The 21,772-nt window shown below is 35.3% G+C and overlaps 3 protein-coding genes, 2 long non-coding RNA genes and 1 pseudogene across 9 annotated transcripts; 2 read left to right on the top strand and 4 right to left on the bottom strand.

Moving 5' to 3' along the window:
• LOC139787118 (F-box/WD repeat-containing protein 9-like) lies at window positions 1-5,889 on the bottom strand. Of its 4 annotated transcripts, XM_071726205.1 has the most exons (7): window positions 5,684-5,889; window positions 5,130-5,289; window positions 1,547-1,683; window positions 1,240-1,466; window positions 748-991; window positions 400-675; window positions 1-136 (listed from the first exon to the last, which is right to left on the bottom strand). In XM_071726205.1, the coding sequence occupies exons 1-7, from the start codon at window positions 5,762-5,764 to the stop codon at window positions 47-49; spliced, it is 1,215 nt and encodes a 404-aa protein (XP_071582306.1). In that variant the 5' UTR covers window positions 5,765-5,889; the 3' UTR covers window positions 1-46. The 4 variants fall into 4 exon arrangements, with proteins under 4 accessions (XP_071582306.1, XP_071582307.1, XP_071582305.1 ...); XM_071726206.1 differs by lacking the exon at window positions 5,130-5,289 and having other exon boundaries at window positions 5,684-5,882; XM_071726204.1 differs by lacking the exons at window positions 5,130-5,289; window positions 5,684-5,889 and adding an exon at window positions 2,176-2,508.
• A 472-nt stretch (window positions 5,890-6,361) lies between these two features.
• On the top strand, window positions 6,362-9,553 carry LOC139787115 (uncharacterized; annotated as a pseudogene).
• On the top strand, window positions 8,193-8,570 carry LOC139787114 (trehalose transporter 1-like protein). The gene has a single exon (XM_071726203.1). The coding sequence runs from the start codon at window positions 8,193-8,195 to the stop codon at window positions 8,568-8,570; it is 378 nt and encodes a 125-aa protein (XP_071582304.1).
• A 2,116-nt stretch (window positions 9,554-11,669) lies between the features above and the next one.
• LOC139787117 (uncharacterized) lies at window positions 11,670-13,528 on the bottom strand. Of its 2 annotated transcripts, XR_011722526.1 has the most exons (3): window positions 13,489-13,528; window positions 12,720-12,842; window positions 11,670-12,577 (listed from the first exon to the last, which is right to left on the bottom strand). It is a non-coding gene; the product is annotated as an uncharacterized lncRNA (long non-coding RNA). The 2 variants fall into 2 exon arrangements; XR_011722525.1 differs by lacking the exon at window positions 13,489-13,528 and having other exon boundaries at window positions 12,720-12,844.
• Window positions 13,529-13,654: 126 nt separating this feature from the next.
• Window positions 13,655-14,053, bottom strand: LOC139787119 (ATP-dependent DNA helicase PIF6-like). Its single transcript, XM_071726209.1, has one exon. The coding sequence runs from the start codon at window positions 14,051-14,053 to the stop codon at window positions 13,655-13,657; it is 399 nt and encodes a 132-aa protein (XP_071582310.1).
• A 782-nt stretch (window positions 14,054-14,835) lies between these two features.
• Window positions 14,836-15,668, bottom strand: LOC139787116 (uncharacterized). Its single transcript, XR_011722524.1, has 2 exons — window positions 15,108-15,668; window positions 14,836-14,965 (listed from the first exon to the last, which is right to left on the bottom strand). It is a non-coding gene; the product is annotated as an uncharacterized lncRNA (long non-coding RNA).
• Between the last annotated feature and the right edge of the window lie 6,104 nt (window positions 15,669-21,772).

The following is a 21,772-nucleotide window of genomic DNA, read 5'->3' on the forward strand; positions in this document are numbered from 1 at the left end:
AATACAACTGTGGAATAGCTATAGAACACATATAGAAATTCTCCGTTCATTGATGTTTCGTTGAACACGTCAATTTCGGGTGCCATACCTCGATACCTAGGCCGGATACCGCGAGAGTGTCATTCAGGTAGTCTATCTGCACATAAAAGGCACGAATATTACATACAATATCTAACAAAATTCACGATATTGCAAGATAAGACTTGTAAGTATGTTGTTAATTTTAAGGATTTTATTTACATACAAAAGACAACGATAAAACCTAATTTCAAAGATTAAATGTAAGTAAAAATTTAATTGTTAAACTATTTTTTCATTTTACTCGTAGACGTTTAACGAATTTTTTCTTCAAAGTCAATGATACGGTATTTTCGGCAAATTTTACGCGATATTACTCACGCTGAAGATATGTTTGAACTTTGAACGTAAAGTAGCGATGGGCTTCGGCGGATCCGAAAGGCTCGAAATTCTGACGGTGCCGTCTATGGAACTCGTTATCAGGCATCCGTGCGTCAGATGCACCTCCGTTATCCCTTTCGTATGCTCGGTAGAATAAGATTTTACTAGCTCAAAATCGTTATTTAGATTTAGCATGTGCAACTTCGCCTTGTGGTCTCCGACGCAAACCCAATCCCGTCGCATACTCATGCACGTGGGAAGCGCTTGATCTGGAATCTAAAAGGTACACTAGAGATATCGTAACCGTGTTTCTTTTCTCGATGTTAAAAATACGGGATGACATTATACTGTGATAGATTTCATGGTCCGTCCGGCTCTCTGATCCCAAACGGATACCGTCTTGTCCAGGCTAGCGGACAGGATGTATTCCGTGTTTATGGCCAGCTTAGTCACGCGTTTGGTGTGGGGTCGATACTGGCTGATCGGATTATTACTCGATCGCGAATCGAACACGTATATTGTCCCGGAGAATGCGCCGCCGATGATGGCGCACTGCGGACAGGATGACAACACGCACATCTGCTCATTTGGCCTGTTTCAGTAATATTTAACGTTAATGAAAAATGATACGCACGAAATGGTAATATGCAGGGTTTAACAAGTGAATCTTAGAATTGCATTTCCTAATTATCTGTCTCGACAAGGGAGACACAAAACGCGGTATCTGCATTCGAATAATTTGGAGGGAAACAATTATTTCTCTCACAAACAGGAATTATCTTCCCCGCTCGGTCTTCTTATCGCGAAGCTGCCGAAAGGAACAGTTTTGCTATCGCATACATCTCGTAAGTTCTCTGATGGACGAAACTGGTGTTGGTGAGCATACACGACTTCACACTCCGATCGCAACCGCAACTGTAGATCGTGTTGTCTATCGCTGTCAGACCGTGGATCCATCCGTCATGCGCTAAATCGGTGCGGACGCTGTTCCCGATTTCATAAGAGGGTGTCTCGCGTTTCCAGTAAACCAGGTCGAACTCTGTTCCACCAATACAGATGGTTCCACCCTGAAAATGAGAATCATCATTATATCGTTTTTCACAAGGAAAGATGTTCAAAGACACTTGGCATAATATATACTACCTACATGCATCAGTAACACAGCTCTGATGTAATGTGGGTACATGTTTATCAATTTCACCATAGAATCCTGTTGTTTCCATAGCGCTATTTGTTTCTCGATCGCAAAGCACGACGACAACCAAAACAGTTTGTCGGGTCTCGCTGAAATGACACGTGACTTTATGTAACTGACTAAGAAATATGACGAAAGCTGCTTATTCGTACTATAATATTGAGTACAAAAAGAATGCATACACATACAATTATTTAAGTACAAATAAACTACAAGCACATTCTTGATACAGATCTATTCACGTTTTTACTTTATGTATATTAAGTTATTGAAATAAATGGAGCTGCTCAAGCTTGCTTCATGCAATTTTTTATAAACTAGACCTCTATACAGGCGCGCGCTACCGTGCGCGCTTTGATTAAATAACACATATAACACATTACGTTCAAAATAAATTTGCTTGTTTAGTAATAAAAGAGAACAAGACCACTATGATATACAATCGAATAAGAATACAAGCCATTTTCGATCTAAACTTAGATCTTAGGCAGCTCAATATTAATTTCCGTGCATATATGTATTATTTATAATACATATACATATATTATATGTATATATATTATACGGAAATATATACGTACGGAAATATATATGTATATATATTATACGAAAATTAATATTGAGCTGCCTAAGATCTAAGCTCAGACCGAAAATGGCTTGTGTTCTAAATTCGATTACTTGTATTTTGTAGAACACGCTTTTTTTCAAGAAATGAAATACTACGAAATAAAATTTAACGCGATGTAAGCACTGAGATATAAGTATGGAGAGAGCACTGGTTCGGCTGGCGGAGCTGAGAAAGAGGTAAATTCGTGGGATCGCTGTCTTTGTCATGCAGTTCGTATGACAAAGACAACTACATCTTTCTCTTAGTAATATGCGCTTGCGTCTTGTACAACAGAGAAAGAGAGGGATCTCACAATATTTATCTGTCTCAGGCTTGTTTTCCGCCTGATGGGCGTAGCATCGCAGTGCCCACTCTATACTTATATCTCAGTGGATGTAAGCAACGACCTGCATATGCTTGCGTAAGTTTGAGCCTTGGCGTAAAATAGCTTATAGAGTGTTTTGTTTATTCATCTAAATAATCGATCGTGCAAGCTATAAGGTCCCTAAGAGCAAAAAGTCGACTTTAAGTCGACTTGAAGTCGACTTCTACCGAAACTGACTTGGCAGAGAAGTCGACATTTTTAAGGACGAAAGTCGACTTGAAGTCGACTTGAAGTCGGCGAATGTCGCAAAAACCACCGACTTAAAGTCGACTTCCCGTCATGATGAAAAGTCGACTTCCCGTCATGACGAAAAGTCGACTTCCCGCCAACTTTTAAAGTCGATAAAATAAATCGCTGCGTACGTCTAGAGGTCGATTGTGTATCTTGAAACGAGGTAAAAATGACAAAAGTTAACAGATTTTACTAGATTTTGATAAATAAAATCATAGATACGCTAATAAATTTTCTCACTTTTGTAATTTTTACCTCATTATTTCAAGATACGCAATCGACCCCTTGCTGGAGGGCTAAAACTGATGCATTTCGATTTTTTTTCATATATAGAATAATTTAATTATCTAAAAAACTGTATAATTACAATCCTAATGTTTTAGTCTTAATTACAAAGGCGGCCATATCTGTGCCATTTCTGCGTGCGCGGATTCCGGCAGCCACTTCTAGTAAGCTGACAACAGAACTAAAATTAAAACATTCCAGCGTTAATCGCGAAACAATATGCAAAATTAGCTATATAAATATATATAATATATATATTATTATCATAATGTTGTAAATATATAATAATATTGTTATATATATATATATATATATACAATATTATAAATATATAATATCCACAGACTTTTATACTAGACCACTAACATCTATGGAAGCACTGCCGAAAAGCTGATGCGAATGCGAGATGCAAGTGGTAGTGAAGGGTGCGGCCATATTGAATTAAGTCATTATCGGGTGTTCAGTTGCTCATGATGTGCGTTTATCTGCATTCGTTATTACAGTACATAACGAAGCAGGCGAATGTTTTTGTGTTAAATATTGGTACATGTTATCAATAAGTTGTAAGTCATGCCTTCGACGTGTAGCGTACTTGGATGCCGAAATCGAACCACTACTCCTGTAGTATTAAACCCTTTCTTTTGGACATTCTGTATATGCTAGACTATTGTATAGAAATCTTGTATAAAACCACTTGTATAGAATCTGTAGTATAGCATATCTTGGCTAAAATCAACATGGCGGCAAGCATCACGGCCGAGATGCCTGTCAGCGGTCTAGTATTGTATAGAAGTCTATGATAATATCTAAATATTATTTTATAAATTAAAATCTCACATTTTTTTATCCGAACCCCAGATTTCTAGCAGTTTGTATTTGGACACGACTCCCTGCGACTGCAGCGTTTGTACTATTGCTTGAGTGCGTGGTATCAACCTGAAAAAATCGTATTGAATTGATGTAATCTATTCGATGAATCAACGTGAAATCGAAAGGAGATAGAATAATGATTTACCTGGCCCATGACTTGGTGATGCTCCCAGGTGTCGCGTCAGCAGCGACGGGACAAATTGTTTCAGCTTAGGGCACACTTGACCCTTCAAGAAGAAATACACGAACCACTTGACACCGTCCACGGATGCTCTATACCCATCGATGATAGTGCCCATCCGGCCTTTCCAGACCGGAATGTACCAGACACGCGGCAAATGATCTTCCCAATTCCTTGATTATATCTATAAATAAGAATAATATTCGATCATAATGAAGATTAATATCTTTATAAATATCTTTATAAATATGTAGGAAAAACATTATAAAGCAAGAATTGAGATAAAAATACCTTGGCGGTGGATCAACCAATGGTTCACTAAGATGGCATAGCATGGGAGCGAATTTCGGCAATCATTCGGGTTCTATCGCCGTGACACCTCTCATGTACATCTTATTCGTTTCGTACACCTCTTGATAAACCACTTATTCCGGACTGATTTTCCGTAGAACGCACGAAGAATGCATGAACACAGGTTCCTCCATTTCTGATGTTCTGAAAGATGGTTCAGAATGGAGAGCTGTCGCATTCAATAGGTCTTAATTATCGATGATAATAAATAACACACCATACCTAACCTGTAAGCATGTTTCCACTTGGCCTTAGCCTGATCCTCTTTTACCTCGTCGGGCGAAACCTTTCTCGCGACTTGATCCGCCATACCTGCAAGAACTATCTGGCGCAGCAATTTCGCTTCCATGTCGGTTGGTAACGGCATTCTGTAACAATTCCTCGCACTCGCGTAAGCTCTGCTCCTCCAGCCTCCTCGAGATTCGCCGCCATATTGATGATGCATGACGCGCCGCTTGACTTGACTGTTTTCCGTCTTTTTATAAGTCGACTATTTAGAAGTCGACTTTTAGTCGACTTTCCGTCATTTTTAGAAGTCGACTAGAAGTCGACTTATAAAAGTCGACTTGCCGTCGACTTTCCGTCAACTGTGCTCTTAGGGGTGCTATCAACTTTAGCAACTAACCGGGACGCAAAAATGAGTAGCTAGCATACGGCCATATGTGTTTAATTCGCGCTTTCCACACTGACTCATCCTTTAAAATCTGGTAGAATTGTTTGCACACTAAACTCAAACTGTGTATCAGCGTCGACGCGTCCAGGAAGGAACATATATGCAGGAATACCTGAAATGCAGCACAATAAAATAATTAAACGCATAATCAAACAAATGTTACGGAAGGGATGGAGACAGAACGAAAGAGAGAGTTGACCGTCGCTGGTTCAGCACACTTTATCCCATCGACAAGCGACTATACTGTACACTTACTGCAGAACTATTTCGGAATGGATTCCGATCGGAATTATTCCGTTTCCCTTAGAAAACACAATAGAAATCTAGGAAATAACTAAAAAATTTCGATTGGAATCCATTCCGAAAAGTTCCATAATACGTGCCCTGAAGAGTTTCATAATGCGTGCCCTGACAGACGAAATGACAGCGACGATTTAAAAAAGGAATTTCATGCACGTCTACGTGAAATACGAAAAAATCGACGTTTTTCTTTCTCTTCTACAAACCTCCACCGGGAGACGCAGCAGTGATAATTGTGCACATTCCTCGCTGTCGTGGGCGTCGCAGCTTGCATTCTCGCCATCCATTCTTTCTCGCACCGTGCGAATCTGAGTATTTTCATTCGATCTGTTTGAAACTGGCCCGGTCGTTTAACGAAGGCGACTGAGGGTGGTGTAAACACGGAAGAACCGCTGCATCCGGTGCATCATACATCCACGTACAGATCTTCTAGTGGGGGATGAGACAAAGCCGCCATTAATGGGATAGCGGAAGTGACGGCAGGCATTATCGAAAACATGTCTACATTAAATTCAATTCTAATTGAGGAATTATTTCAATTAAGTTGAAGTAAATAAATAAAACTTAATTAAATGAAATAAATTCCGTAAATTAAGAAATTGAGTAAATAGTAACAAACAATAAGTACTGACAAATATAATTTATAAATGCAGTAAATAATGCAATAAATAATTTTTTTTATTTTAAGAGTTTTTATATTAATTTAGCAAATTTGTAAATTCAATAAATGAAAACAACAGAACAATATTGAAAATAATTATGCAACGTCTCGTCCGGATGGATAAATGTGTAGTGCGCCCCCTGCGCAGTTACCAACAGGCGATCTTAAAGACTCTAAAACGCGCGTTTTTCTCGGTCCGCGCGCGAGTCGAGCGTCCCTTCCCCGCCGTAGCGCTCCATTGTTTTTCCTGTTTTGCGATTATCAACAGCGTGATTATTATCCTTGCTAGATTTCCGTCATTTATCGAGTATAAATGGGCAAATCTACGCATAAATCAAGGAAGAGGAAGAAGTCATCGTCGTCCAGGCATCGTGATCGCATCGAGGGTCTGGAAAACTAGTTATCGCAGCTGATCGAGGTATTATCGAGGAGAGAGGTTAGATATCCACATGTCGCCTCGTTATCGCCGACCGTGTCCTCTGCTCTCGCATGTCACACTGACCGAGAGTCGGATGCGGAGAGAAAAATTCTGACGACATCATTAGAGAGGACAGCCCTGGTCGAGCGAGATCTGCCTCTCAGGTGGCAGAAATGGCAAGTCCTGCTAGACAGGTTAGGCCAAGGGATCCGCACGTTACAGGTGTGTACGCACATCCCAGTTCTGTGGCACAGACAGAGGAGTCGACACAACCTTTTCCGATTAATCGGAATACCTTTTCTTCGGCTGTAGCGGTGGTAAATAACCATTCAGATGATGGCTTGCCCACGTTCCCCCCCCGAGCTAGACAATAGTTTTGGCGGAGCCCGCTGCAGCTGAGAATTCGGCGGATACCCTAACTAGAGAGTTTTTCGCTGCCGTATGTCAAACAGCAGACATTCCTGGAACGACCTTGTCGTTCAGCAGTGGCGTGAGCTGGTTCGGAAGAGCCTTCCCGCGGATTAGCGAGAAGCTCTACTTAAAGAAGCACTCTTCCTCGGAGGAATTAGCCTTCATCAAGGCTCCTAAGCTAAACCCAGAGTGCGAATCGGCTTTAAAAAATAGGGCTATAGGCAAGAGAGACGAGTACTGTTGTATCAACCAGGATCAGGTCGGCTTCGCCCTCCTTGCTTTCGGAGAGGCATTGTCGGACCTTCTCAGACGAGAGACGCAAAGGTCCCTCATCGTCGAGGTTTGTTCTGCAGTCGGTAAACTCAACAAGGGAGTAAAGAATATAGCAGATTTATACTATCGCCGTCCCTTGTCTAGACGGGCTCATATCAAGCCGGACTTTAATACTTTGGCCAAGACCACAACCGATACGTTTCGGCAGATAATTTATTAATTAGTAATTTTTTCAGTAAGCAAATTAAGAACAGTCTTGACGGGAAGTCCTCCAAGGACATTGTCAATGCGTCCTTGACGCTCTCGAAGGAGACTCAGCAGCGAATTAAGTACCTACGAGCAGCAGTAGCCAGTCGTCACACCGCTACAGGTCCCGCTCCAGAAGGTGTTAGAATAAAATCAGGTAACCAGAGCCGGCAGACTATCCGGCTTATCGATCCAAATGGACGGAAAATACATCCGATCCAGTGAATCTTCAAGCGGTTACAGATTATAAGTTACCCTTTAAGCACCATCCACCTCATTAGGAGTTTGAACCCTCCATTCATTTATCAGACAAGGAGATGCAAAGTACTATATGAGTCAATATAAGGCCTAAATTTGATTTTAAGGAAAACAATTTTTTATGGATATAATTTAGACACTTGTATAATTACTGGTTATATAATGTAACTTTTCATTTGATTATGTATTAATTTATCTACTGATAAATGTAAACAGTTCAAGATTTGACTCTAGTTGACATTCGTACAAGAGAAATGTCGTGACATTGCATCTCTTTGCTGTAAACAGCTATCATGCCAGTGCCAACGGCACGGCGCTGCCATATATTCACGTCGCGTACAGCTGATCGAAAGGCCGTCAAGAAACGCGACAATTCATCAACTTTGATTGAATTTTTGGCCTTATTACACGTCAACATCGTTTTGTCTTATACCTAACAAGTGCTAGAATGATAGAGCAGATATCCTGGTTGCCGATGGTTACGCTTATCGTCTACATTGCCACGTACAGCGTAGGCTGGAATCCGATTCCGTGGGCATTGATGGGTGAGATGTTCGCTTCGAACATCAAGGCTAGAACTTCTACTATAACTGTTTTCTTTAGCAAAGTTTTGAACTTTATCATAGCCAAGTTCTCCATCAATCTTGAAGAAGCGTTCAATGGCAAGTACGTGATCTTCTGGATATCCGGAGATTTCTGCATCATTAGTATCTTTTTCACGGTATTACTGTTGCCCGAAACAAAAGGCAAGACTCTTCAGCAAATCCAAGATGAACTCAATGGAGTGACTTCAACTATAAACGTCGAAAATAGGACAAAGAAGTGAAGAGAGAACGCTCACGTTCGATCATCCTGACGAATGGTATATGTTGAATACCTGATGAATTCGCGAGACACTTTGAAGTGATTAGATATTTGTAAAAATGAGTAAGGTAAAGTTTTATAACATATCTAGGGATTTGCTATCATTATACACTGTAGAAGAATCAAGCAGAGTACCAGAAATGCGGATAACATATGTGCCTATACCACTGCCAAATTTATACAGATATAATCATATCTAAATATAGGTAAAAAAGGAATGTTTTCGATGAGCTTGGACCACTGTTCAGTCTTCTGTTACTAATATTGGTTTAATCACAAAAAAAAAAAAAAAAAAAAAAAAACGGAAAACGGAAAATGGATCAATTAACGAACAATAGTTCGATGATTTAAACGAAGTAAACGATAAATGAAAATTTAGAAAGAGTAAAACGGAGATTCTATTCTATTTTTGTTTAGATTTCATATGTACGCAGAGATATTTTTTTTTTTCTTTCTACATGGCACCAAAAATACTTGTTTTCCAAAAACCTTTACACAATGACTAATACGGTTCATAGCAATTATATAATGCAACTGTATATAATGCAAGTCATACCATGCATATTTATAAATATCCTTGCGATATTTCGTTACGTATTATTGTATGCACATATATGTAATTTTCGTTTTCTAGCGTAAAAAGAAGATGTGCCAGTAAACGTTACTACGTTTTCAAGCAAGTTCCTATTTGATCCGTTATTAGGAAACGTGGAGCAACAATAAGACTCTTTTGCTTGTATTTTATCAAGATTTAGTATTGCGTATGTTGGACGTGGAGTGTAAAAGTAAAGTGAAAAACAAAAAAGATCAATTTTGCGACGTATTTTTTATAAGAGACCAGTCATTTTGTAATACGTCCAAAAAAAAAAAAAAAAAAAAAAAACGTAATTGTTACGTGCAAAAAGAGAAATAGAGAGGGAAAAATATAAAGTAACTTTATTATGACTAATATTTTTTAACAAAATCTTGACAACAACAAGACAGTTATCGATATATTTAACCATCTAGAGAAGACAATCAAAATATTTAACTATTTAGAGAAGACAATCAAATAATGTTATTTTCAGTTTTTTGAACTTGTTTCTTTACAAATAGTGAGTGAAATTCTCGAAAATTGTATGTTTCGGTACAATTTCCCATAAAATCTATGTTAAAAATGCCAACTTTGAGATTTAATATCTCAATAACTAGACGTCAAATCACCTTAACGAACGGAAAAGTGTGTTTTCTTCTTACACACCCTATCATTTCTTAGGGTTCATATTTGGCTCTATTTATTTTTCAGTTTCTATTCCTCCAGAGAAAAGGGAAAAATTGACGAGATTAACTCTGAACGTATCGCCTAGCCTTTTTTCTGCTTTCGGCAGAAGAAATAGGCTCACACCTCACACCCGTTGGTGAGAAGAATTTTTTAAGAGGTGGCGGCGCTGAAACCACAGCGTCCTAGATACATTTTTATTTGGGATTCCGGCGCAGGTAATCACCTATTGATCTACTTTATACCCCCACGAGGATCTCTCGCTGGAAGTCCTCTCTAGAAAGTTGGTGACGCTTCTCGCGCTCACAATTGCTCAAGGGTTGCAAACGCTAGCAGCTATATAACTTTCAAACATCACAATTACCGAAACCTTGGTCATCAAAATTCCAGCCAGTCTCAAGACTTCGAAGATTGGAAGACCGCAATCCTTGCTCATCTTTAAACCATTTTGCAGACCAAACCATTCTTAATACCGGTTAACATATTGATCTTCTCTGTATTGCCCAGTGCATGATTGGGATTCTGTATCGCAAACAGGATCTCGGGTGCAAATCTGGGCTTTAAATATCTACACATTTATCCATCCGGACGAGACGTTGCATAATTTAGAAGTTGAACGAACTTACCTTAAAGTGAAGTTCGACTATAATTATGCTGTCTCGTCCGGATGGATAGTCCCACCCTCCCAATCCCCAATTTCAGATTTGCAGCTTTAAAAGTATGAAGCGCTACGGCGGGGAAGGGACGCTCGACTCGCGCGCGGATCGAGAAAAACGCGCGTTTTAGAGTCTTTAAAATCGCCTGTTGGTAACTGCGCAGGGGGCGCACTACACATTTATCCATCCGGACGAGACAGCATAATTATAGTCGAACTTCACTTAAGGTAAGTTCGTTCAACTTCTAAATTTTTATACTAAAAATGTGTTGACATGATAGTCTAAGCTTATATTTATTAATATTACTAGCTGGTTACCCGGGCTTCGCCCGGGAGTCGTTTTTCTTAAAATCGAGGTTATGTGTTCATCGCGAGCGAGCAATCTCAAAATTCCCTAAAAAACGCTAGGGTAAACCAAAGGATGATGTCGCTAATCGGTAAGTGAAATATCGGAGAAGCGGAAATGACTCAATAGTGTGAAACTTGATTGGAAAAAGACCGGTTACGACATGTTTAATCCATGAAATCATTTATGCGGTCCATTTTGAAATTAGAAACATTTAGTTATGATTCAAATTACGAATATCAATTTCATCCGAAAAAATAATTTGGAAAATTGATCCAATATGTGATCATTGTTAAGCAAAAAAGTTTAAAACTTAAGCACCTAAAATGTGTTATTCATGTGTAAAAGTTAAACTACCGTCTTTAAATCAACCCGACTCCTTATGGAACTCCTTTAAGAAAAACGACTCCCGGGCGAAGCCCGGGTAATCAGCTAGTTAAGTATATTATTGTTTTTATATATATTTATATACTTTGCCCAGTATATAGTATATAAATCTGCGTTAAAATTTGTAACTTATAAAATTCTATACAAAAAACGTTCTATATTTTTTTCTCAGGATCAATCATTTTCGTGTTCGACATTTTATAAAGTTTCAACTTTTATACATCTCAGAGATAATACACTATATTCCACACCACCTCGGAGGTATAGTGTTAGGCGCGTTTTTTTTAACGTGGTGTCCCTAGTAGGCCTAATCCACTGTTTTTTTTATATAACGTTTTTTGGATAGAATTTTTTAAGTTCCATTTTTTGTATTAACTATTTTTAATGATTTTTCACTAATTGTAATGCAGATAGGTGAACTAAATATGTATTTTATTTGTATATTATAAACTGTACTCCGACAAAAATCACATTTCAATGTTCCCGAGTAGAAATTTCAGTTACTGTCTGAACAGGTCCGGATCAGGTGTGCCATAATACATAATCTGGCCCTGGTAAAGTCACCTGACATGGTCCTGACAAGATGTGTAACGCATTGCATGTTCAGGACCGGATTTCATTTACCTAATAAGGACCATGTCAGCCGAATTCATGAGGACCCTTTTAGGCATAATATTCAGGACATTATCAGGATAAAGAAAAAGCTGTTTTTAAAAAAGTTTTAGAAGATTTTGGTAAATTTGGAAGTAAACGAGTCCTCAGGATACGCAATAATTCATCAAGTCGTGTGTGAGGTATAGTAGGATTTCCAGACAATGCCCAAGTTCGTAGCTCTGTGATCTCATCAAATTCATCGTTATATTCATAGAATTCATCCTCATTATCTATACTGGCTTCTAATAAATCTATATTTTCATCTGTGTTACTGTGTTCATCCATTTCATCTGTGTTACTATGTCCATCCATTTCATCTGTGTTACTGTGTTCATCCATTTCGAAATCAGCTTGATCATTGTCCCCAATACTGTCACTGAGAATATTCTCATCATTTATATTGTTCATGGAATCCTGCGTTAAGTTTAAATTTTCATTATTATTGTTCACTGCAGTGTTTTCATCATATGAATCAAATTGTTCGATGTCCATAAAGAATTCTTGCTCATTTGAGATTGAAGCAGCAGCAGGAGAAGCCATTGAAGCAGATGAACTGTCAGATTTATTTCCATTTTCAGATGTACTACAATAAGCTTTATGTTTTCTATGCCGCTTCACCCGTAGTCGTGTTAGCTCTTGCTTTCGTTTTCTTTTATTGTCACTCATGTCCTGTTAAACAGTTATTTAAACAATATATATACAATACATTCGACCGTAAACTCATTTTCTTAGGAATAAGAAAATGAGTAATCTCATAAAATTTCAACAGCATATATATTGATGTAAATACGATGTATGTACTTTTACTCACCTGTGCAATTAGAAAAAGATTGACTGTACAAAAGATGAAATCATCAGTAGTTTATAGTTTCGAAGCCGAGTTTCGAGATATATAAAAAACACAATTTCTGATAGCGGTGGATTAACAGCTATTCTATAATAATAACACAGTGTGTATTATATATCTGTACATATGAGATTAATACACTGCACATGCCTAAGGCGGACGGACAACCCAGCCAAATACTATATAACGTCAGTTGTCTATCATTAACTTTTTGACAGTATTGTAGTCACGGTAAGAACCCAAGTTATTTTAAAATATGTGTGATAAATATAAGGTTAGGTTACCTAACCTAACCTTATATTTATCATATCTAATCTATTAACAATAAGAAAAAATTCTCTCATACAGTACGTATATATATAATTTATTATAATTATACTTATAATTACTACACACTAATTATTATTGTATATATATTATTTATTAATTCAAATATATAATTATTAAAAACAAATTTTAATATTATATAATGAAAGAAGACAAATTGTACTTTCTACAATATAATAATATTAGTCAAATAAAAAAGGCCCTCGATGTTTTATTATAAATATTATATATTAATAAATATATCAGATTTTTTGACATTCGAAAATTTGTGTATTAGGGGATACTCAAAAAGGTCCTGATTATTGCCTTATCAGGCTTGCCTGATTATATATAACCAGGCATGCTTGATATGGCACCAGTTAGGACCTGATCTGGCATGCCGTAGTCAGGCATGCCTCATTCATACCTGATCAGGGCCGTACATGACAACAGGCACGCCTGAATAAATTTCTACTCGGGTTACTTTAATGCTTGTTTTCCATTATCTATATTTTTCTATATATATTTATTTATCTGTCTTTTATAATGACGTTGATTCTACTTGTTTATTAGTTGATCATTGGATTTGTTTTTTAATCGTTAAAAACCTCTGTGAAAACAACATTGCGAGTTTTATTGCTCTCATCAGGAATCAGTATTGTTTGGTCCTTTGTTGAACCAATCCGTGAGAGTCCTACATATAATTGACCGTGTAAAAAGACTTCGTTTCTGAGGTCTACGCCAACTACTTTGAAGGTTTGTCCTTGGGACTTATTAATCGTCATGGCGAAACACATTCTAACAGGAAACTGCAGCCTTTTAAACACAAATGGCAAATCCGTAGGGACCATAGGTATTCTTGGAATTAATGCTATTTCACCGGCTGCGGGTTCTGTCAGAATGGTTGCTTCTATGATGTAAGGCATGAGACGCTTAACTTGCAGTCTCGTGCCGTTGCAAAGCCGTGGTGGTTTAAGATTTCGAAGCAGCATTATCGGGGTACCAACTTTTAGTCTCAGTTTATGTGGAGGCAATCCTCCCGAGTAGAAATTTCAGTTACTGTCTGAACAGGTCCGGATCAGGTGTGCCATAATACATAATCTGGCCCTGGTAAAGTCACCTGACATGGTCCTGACAAGATGTGTAACGCATTGCATGTTCAGGACCGGATTTCATTTACCTAATAAGGACCATGTCAGCCGAATTCATGAGGACCCTTTTAGGCATAATATTCAGGACATTATCAGGATAAAGAAAAGCTGTTTTTAAAAAAGTTTTAGAAGATTTTGGTAAATTTGGAAGTAAACGAGTCCTCAGGATACGCAATAATTCATCAAGTCGTGTGTGAGTATAGTAGGATTTCCAGACAATGCCCAAGTTCGTAGCTCTGTGATCTCATCAAATTCATCGTTATATTCATAGAATTCATCCTCATTATCTATACTGGCTTCTAATAAATCTATATTTTCATCTGTGTTACTGTGTTCATCCATTTTATCTGTGTTACTGTGTTCATCCATTTCATCTGTGTTACTATGTTCATCCATTTCATCTGTGTTACTGTGTTCATCCATTTCGAAATCAGCTTGATCATTGTCCCCAATACTGTCACTGAGAATATTCTCATCATTTATATTGTTCATGGAATCCTGCGTTAAGTTTAAATTTTCATTATTATTGTTCACTGCAGTGTTTTCATTATATGAATCAAATTGTTCGATGTCCATAAAGAATTCTTGCTCATTTGAGATTGAAGCAGCAGCAGGAGAAGCCATTGAAGCAGATGAACTGTCAGATTTATTTCCATTTTCAGATGTACTACAATAAGCTTTATGTTTTCTATGCCGCTTCACCCGTAGTCGTGTTAGCTCTTGCTTTCGTTTTCTTTTATTGTCACTCATGTCCTGTTAAACAGTTATTTAAACAATATATATACAATACATTCGACCGTAAACTCATTTTCTTAGGAATAAGAAAATGAGTAATCTCATAAAATTTCAACAGCATATATATTGATGTAAATACGATGTATGTACTTTTACTCACCTGTGCAATTAGAAAAAGATTGACTGTACAAAAGATGAAATCATCAGTAGTTTATAGTTTCGAAGCCGAGTTTCGAGATATATAAAAAACACAATTTCTGATAGCGGTGGATTAACAGCTATTCTATAATAGTAACACAGTGTGTATTATATATCTGTACATATGAGATTAATACACTGCACATGCCTAAGGCGGACGGACAACCCAGCCAAATACTATATAACGTCAGTTGTCTATCATTAACTTTTTGACAGTATTGTAGTCACGGTAAGAACCCAAGTTATTTTAAAATATGTGTGATAAATATAAGGTTAGGTTACCTAACCTAACCTTATATTTATCATATCTAATCTATTAACAATAAGAAAAAATTCTCTCATACAGTACGTATATATATAATTTATTATAATTATACTTATAATTACTACACACTAATTATTATTGTATATATATTATATTTATTAATTCAAATATATAATTATTAAAAACAAATTTTAATATTATATAATGAAAGAAGACAAATTGTACTTTCTACAATATAATAATAATAGTCAAATAAAAAAGGCCCTCGATGTTTTATTATAAATATTATATATTAATAAATATATCAGATTTTTTGACCTTCGAAAATTTGTGTATTAGGGGATACTCAAAAAGGTCCTGATTATTGCCTTATCAGGCTTGCCTGATTATATATAACCAGGCATGTTTGATATGGCACCAGTCAGGACCTGATCTGGCATGCCGTAGTCAGGCATGCCTCATTCATACCTGATCAGGGCCGTACATGACAACAGGCACGCCTGAATAAATTTCTACTCGGGCTGCAGGGTTAAGAGAGTTGAGAAACTCAATCGGATAGTGAATGACTTCATCTCCATTTACCATTGTGTCTATTGACTTATATGTTTTACATTTGGTGGTAACTTTTTGTAAAACTATTTCATTAATCTCCTCTGCAGCTTTATTTTTTGCAGTTACGATTGCACGTTCGCAAAGCCAATTTGTTTCCTTTTGTGTTAAATTCTGAATATCTGGATAAACATTGTCAATAATTTGACCAATAGTTCGCACGCAAGTTCCTACAATATCAGAAATGTTAATCCCGCGGAAAACAGTTAAATATGAACTTTATATGGACCTTAATAAAATCTCTATTTAAATTTTATTTGATTTAAATTAATGCTGAATAACTGCATTAATATGGCTCATATTTGTTCTATATATAAAACTTAATTAAGAATATAAGAAGAAATGCCGATATACATTTCGATTAAAAATCTCGAACATATGAATACATGTCGTATATTCTTAATCGACGTGTATACTCGTACGTATGTTTCGTAGTATACAAAGTATATATACGTACTTCTTACAGTATCATTTCATCATCAAAATATTCGTATTTAATTTGGCTTAATAAGGATTTAATTAGCTAATATATTCAATTTAAATATTAATCTTATTGAAACCATATATGAAATTAATAAGTTGTACATTTTATTCAAATTTCATTAAATTCAAATAAAACTTTTATATGTTCTTAATATGTTGAATTCAAATAAGACCTTTATATGTTCTTAATAAGTTCTAAATCTAATTTAAATTTAATTAAATTCAAATAAGACCTTTATACGTTCTTAATGAGGCTTTTAAGGCACAGCGCGCGCGCACCTGGGGCTGGATCCTTGAATTTATTCGCAAGAAAAACGTATGCGGAAATTCTGCTCTTATAAAAAAGTTGCAAGTTGATTAACTAAAAGCCATGCGATCAACTTGCAACTTTTCTGTAAGAGTAGAATTTGCGCATACTTTTCTCTTGCGAATAAATTCAAAAATCCAGCCCCTGTTGTAGCTTGCCGAAATTTTGGGGTTTCAATCAACAGGCAATGTTTTTCAAACGTTTTGTAATATGTGTTTAAAACTGATTTTCAAATATTTTTCAAACGTTTAAAAAACATTGTCTGCTAATTAGGATAATAATGGGATTAGAGAATATGGTATCAACAGAGAATGAGTTATAAGATAAAAAAAACGTTTATAAATTACAATTATTGTGTTTATATTGGTTTGCTTTAAATCCAGTGGTACAAAAAGAAGATAAGTAAACTTCTGATAAAATTAACGAAATGCGCAACACTTGCGCAGTAATCGAATACATAAAAACAAATATTAATCGCTAGCAACAAAAAGATTGATGCAGTTGCACAAAATATTAATCACCATAAAAACCAAGAATACAATTTGCTAGCTCAAAAGAATAAAAATAGAGACATTTTTTATATACTTAATCAAACTGAACCCTTATGGAAAAATACACTCAACTTTTGGTGTTAACCGTTAAAAAAACACCATAGAAAAACTCTTAAAGTTGGGTGTGATTTCGGACCAATTGAAGGTTAACCATCATTTGAAGGTTAATCTTCAATTGGCGGTCCGAAATCACACCCAACTTTAAGAGTTTTTCTTCGGATGATGATGGTTAACCTTCAAGTAATAGTTAACCTTCAATTAATGATTAATCCTTAAAAAATGACGGTATAAACCCTAAAAATATGAACCCTCAAATGAAAGTAACAAATATGGCGTCCCAATGAGAATCTCTTAAGGAGGGTGGTTAGTCAAATCAATTTGATAAGAATTAGTTCAATGGAGAATATTCGTCTATGGGAATCTGTCGTCCATATATGCCAAAGTTGAAGATAATCGTCTGCATGGTTGTCGAGTAATTAATTATTGAAGTTATACTCTTGTCTCTCTCTTATACACGGGCGACACAGCAAAAATGTTACCTAACCTGTAATGTAACTCTCGAAAGCATATTAAAAATGATAAGAATTTAGTGAAAATAGGTGCAAATAACTCTTTACATATTTAGGAAAAACTTTCTCGAAGACTGAAATGATTCGTCTTTATAGTTATCAAGAAATTGTAAAAATAAAAAAAACAGGACCACATTTATTATTTCCACATTTTAATGTGGATAATAACGTATTTGGGTTTCAATTGTACAAACAACTCTTTTTAAACCTTAAGAAACAGCAATTAAATGCATTCCACATATTTATTTGCTAAAATTCGTTTATTTCACGCGACGAAAATCTAACCTATATGCTTTCCCCCTGCCGCGCCGCCTGCCTCGCACCGAGAACTAACCAACCTCCTTAAGGACTCCGCTCGCTGAACCGGATTCCTCGCCTCGATCCTCCCTCTCGGACGCTAGCTGCCGCAGCTCTCCCTTTCCTGGCGGTGAGCTCTCCCTGGTGATCCGACTCTCGCTCGGTTAGTCTCCAGAACACGCGCCGCAACGATCAATCCGTCAAGAAAGAAATAACGGACTCGACACGTTCGAAGAAACGCAAGCAAGTGCGGCCATGACACCTAACGAGTGAGGGAGGAGGCGGGGGCTCTTTGGGAGTGGCGACTCGCGCGTCGCGCCATCTAATGTGAAACGATCGGGCGTTGTAAAACGCGAAAAGAATTCGAGCGCAATATCTGAACAAATTATTTAATTTTTAATAAGTCCAATTATTAATATTTATTTTCATAATTGAACTTATTTTTTATTTTGATAAATGTAAATACAAATATCTTATTGTATTAATATTTAATATTAATAATTTAATTAGTTGCTTAATTTAACTTCTTGTTTAATAAATGAGCGGATGTAGTACTGAAAATGTACCTATTATATAATATTTTAAGTAGTTAGTGAACATCGAATATCCCGTGGACATGACTTTGATTGGGGGAATCCAGAGATAATGCATAGGGAGAGGCTGATGAGAAAGAGGGAATTAGCGGAGATGTTCTTCATCAAAAAATCGGATAATACCATTAATATGCAAAAGGACACAGAGAGTCTTAATGCTCTCTACGAACATATCATAAAGGAAACGTAATATCCCCTTCTCATCTGCTTCCCTCTCTTTACTTCAGCCACATTTCGAAGTCATTGTTTATTGTTTCGTCCTTTCTTGTTAGTCGCAATTTCACCATCGCACGACAGGGACTCGTCCCTCTGATATAATTACGGACAACGGAAATGTAGTGAAACCGTTTTCTATTTCTTGAAATAACACTCTAATATGTAAGTTTTTGATTTATATAATGCTCCTAGACTTATTCTATCTGCTACGTTCTACAAAATCTGATATTTAGTTTTTAGATTCGGCGTATTTTGGAAACTATGTCCAACTAATTAATATTTGCGAGTCATACACGCTTGAAAAGGACCGAATTTTGCGGTTGAAACGTAGCGTCTTTTTAATAATAAAATTGCCAGTTTGGTCGAACAAAACTCCTGTGCTAATTGTTAATTATTTGCTGGCGACTCAACTTCTCAGTTTTGTTGATAATATTTTAATTTTCAAAATTGTCAAATTACAAACAGGAATTTTGTTGTGACTTTTACAGTTATAAAGTAACTATTTAATGGAAATGGAAGCCTAAAAAAATTAATATTGTAACGCAATTATTATAATGCTCAAATTATAAAATATTTACATTATCCATGTCTGCCAATACAATATAATTTTTTATTCATATTGCATTCTATATAATGGCAATGTTATTATATATTTGACAGGCAAATCAAAATAGCTTTGAATCGATATCGAAATGATGAAATATCCATGTCTTAACAGAAAATACATAATTTGCCTGTTTTTCGATACATATATATTTAAAATGATTAAAAACCCACATAGCATGCATATCAAAAAGACGTCCCGAAGATATCCCGAGAAGATATCCTATCTCCTAAATATATCTTCGGGATATCTTCTGGACGTCTTTTTGATATGCATGCTATGTGGGAAGCCAATGACCTACATAACTAAAACTGAAATTATAAAATATATGTACGATGTAGACAGTATAAAATAATTAACATAATTAAACATGTAGATTTGTGGTTGATAATGACAAAATTCAATAATAAACCTATAACCTAACAGACTACAACGCAAGACTAACATAACTCGCAGGTTTATTAAAATCTTATGAATCACAATTTTTGATTAAATATGAATATATGATGGGTCAATGGGAACACTTTCAATTAAATAAAAATTTAATTTGGGTGTTAATTAAAATTTTATTTGTTTCAAATACAAATAAAATTTGAACTCAGGATGGTTAGATGCTTATTAAATATTAATATGATCCATATATGCGCCTGGACAAGTTAAATCCAATAGCAAGATCTTATTTAAATTTAATTTCGATCCAAATTTGGAACATATTTAAATTTAATTACTTTTATATTCAATATTTGGTTTTTATTTGAGTTTAATTTTGTTCATATAAATGACTAATATAAACCATATTTAAAACATATTTAACTCTTTTCCGCGGGGAATACGATATATTCGAGATCTTGAATACCAAATCATTTAAAAAAAGAGATATTTTTAAAATAAAATTTTATTTATTCAATTTTAAATTAATAAATATTTTTTTATATATAAAGCATTTTAACATTCAAGTTATTTTTTTATTCTTTCTTCTGCAGTAAATTTTATACATTCTTATCTTTTTCCTCATCTTTTTCGTTACACTTTCGCTTCCTATACAAAGAATAATTTTTTTTTACAATATTTTTTAAAAGACAACAAATATACATCTTTAAAATTTTTTACCGTAAACGCTTTTCAGGGCTCTTTTCCCTAGTCTTCCGTTTAACATTTTCTGCTTGCTCCCTTTCATATGCTAACATAGCATTCAATAAAACTTCATCCATTCCATCATCCATAACTAAATTTAAAAACAGAGAAATAAATAAATAAATTATACATAGATACATTATACATTATATATAGTACATTATACAGCTTTAAAATTTATGGTTAAACAATATTTGTATTACATAAAAAAATCGAAACCTTTTATTTAAATTTATTTAAAAATAAAATAAATTAATTTAATTTAATTTACTTCTAAGAAATTTATTCCGTTCATCAGAGTGAGGACGCAAATCTTCCATATCCATATTAGTAAAAATGGCTCTAAATAAATTACTTTAAAAATATTCAGTTTTGAACACCACCGTTTTTTAAATTGACATATAATAAATATGTAAAAATAGCAACTTAATTTGTATTTTTTAAATTGAAAATCAAAGATAAAATTTAAAACAAATTTCATGGATGTGATCATTTTCTTATATTAAATCCGATTTAAAGATAATTTTGGTATGAAAATCGGGCACGAACTTATGCAATCATCTAATATTATATATGAAATAAGAGTAGAAAAAACTGAAGAATATAATGGTATTAGAAAACTTGTACACTTTTAAAGTAAAAATCGGTTACCCCTTCATCAAAGATAAAATTTAAAACAAATTTCATGGATGTGATCATTTTCTTATATTAAATCCGATTTAAAGATAATTTTGGTATGAAAATCGGGCACAAACTTATGCAATCATCTAATATTATATGTATATGAAATAAAAGTAGAAAAAACTGAAGAATATAATGGTATTAGAAAACTTGTACACTTGTAAAGTAAAAATCGGTTACCCCTTCAACGATCTTCGCCAAATTCAATACCAACCTTCCTTTAATGCTAACAAAATTTTCCTTTAATACTTTTCCTTCTATTTAGGCATAAATCGGTATTGAAAATCAAAGATAAAATTTAAAATTTATTTCTTTATT

This window comes from Temnothorax nylanderi, unplaced genomic scaffold (genome assembly GCF_030848795.1).
Source record: "Temnothorax nylanderi isolate EJ_2023f unplaced genomic scaffold, tnyl_v1.0 TNYL_tig1278_pilon, whole genome shotgun sequence".
Classification (NCBI taxonomy): domain Eukaryota; kingdom Metazoa; phylum Arthropoda; class Insecta; order Hymenoptera; family Formicidae; genus Temnothorax; species Temnothorax nylanderi.

Excerpts from the sequence above, each read along its gene's own strand:
- LOC139787118 (XM_071726204.1), bottom strand. The coding sequence starts at position 2,428 with ATGACAAAGACAGCGATCCCACGAATTTACCTCTTTCTCAGCTCCGCC. Across the intron at positions 1,684-2,175 it reads ATATATACATATATATTTCC|CGAGACCCGACAAACTGTTT; the intron begins GTACGTATATAT and ends GTGTCATTTCAG. Across the intron at positions 676-747 it reads GGACCATGAAATCTATCACA|ATTCCAGATCAAGCGCTTCC; the intron begins GTATAATGTCAT and ends TGTACCTTTTAG.
- LOC139787114 (XM_071726203.1), top strand. The coding sequence starts at position 8,193 with ATGATAGAGCAGATATCCTGGTTGCCGATGGTTACGCTTATCGTCTAC.
- LOC139787119 (XM_071726209.1), bottom strand. The coding sequence starts at position 14,053 with ATGCTGCTTCGAAATCTTAAACCACCACGGCTTTGCAACGGCACGAGA.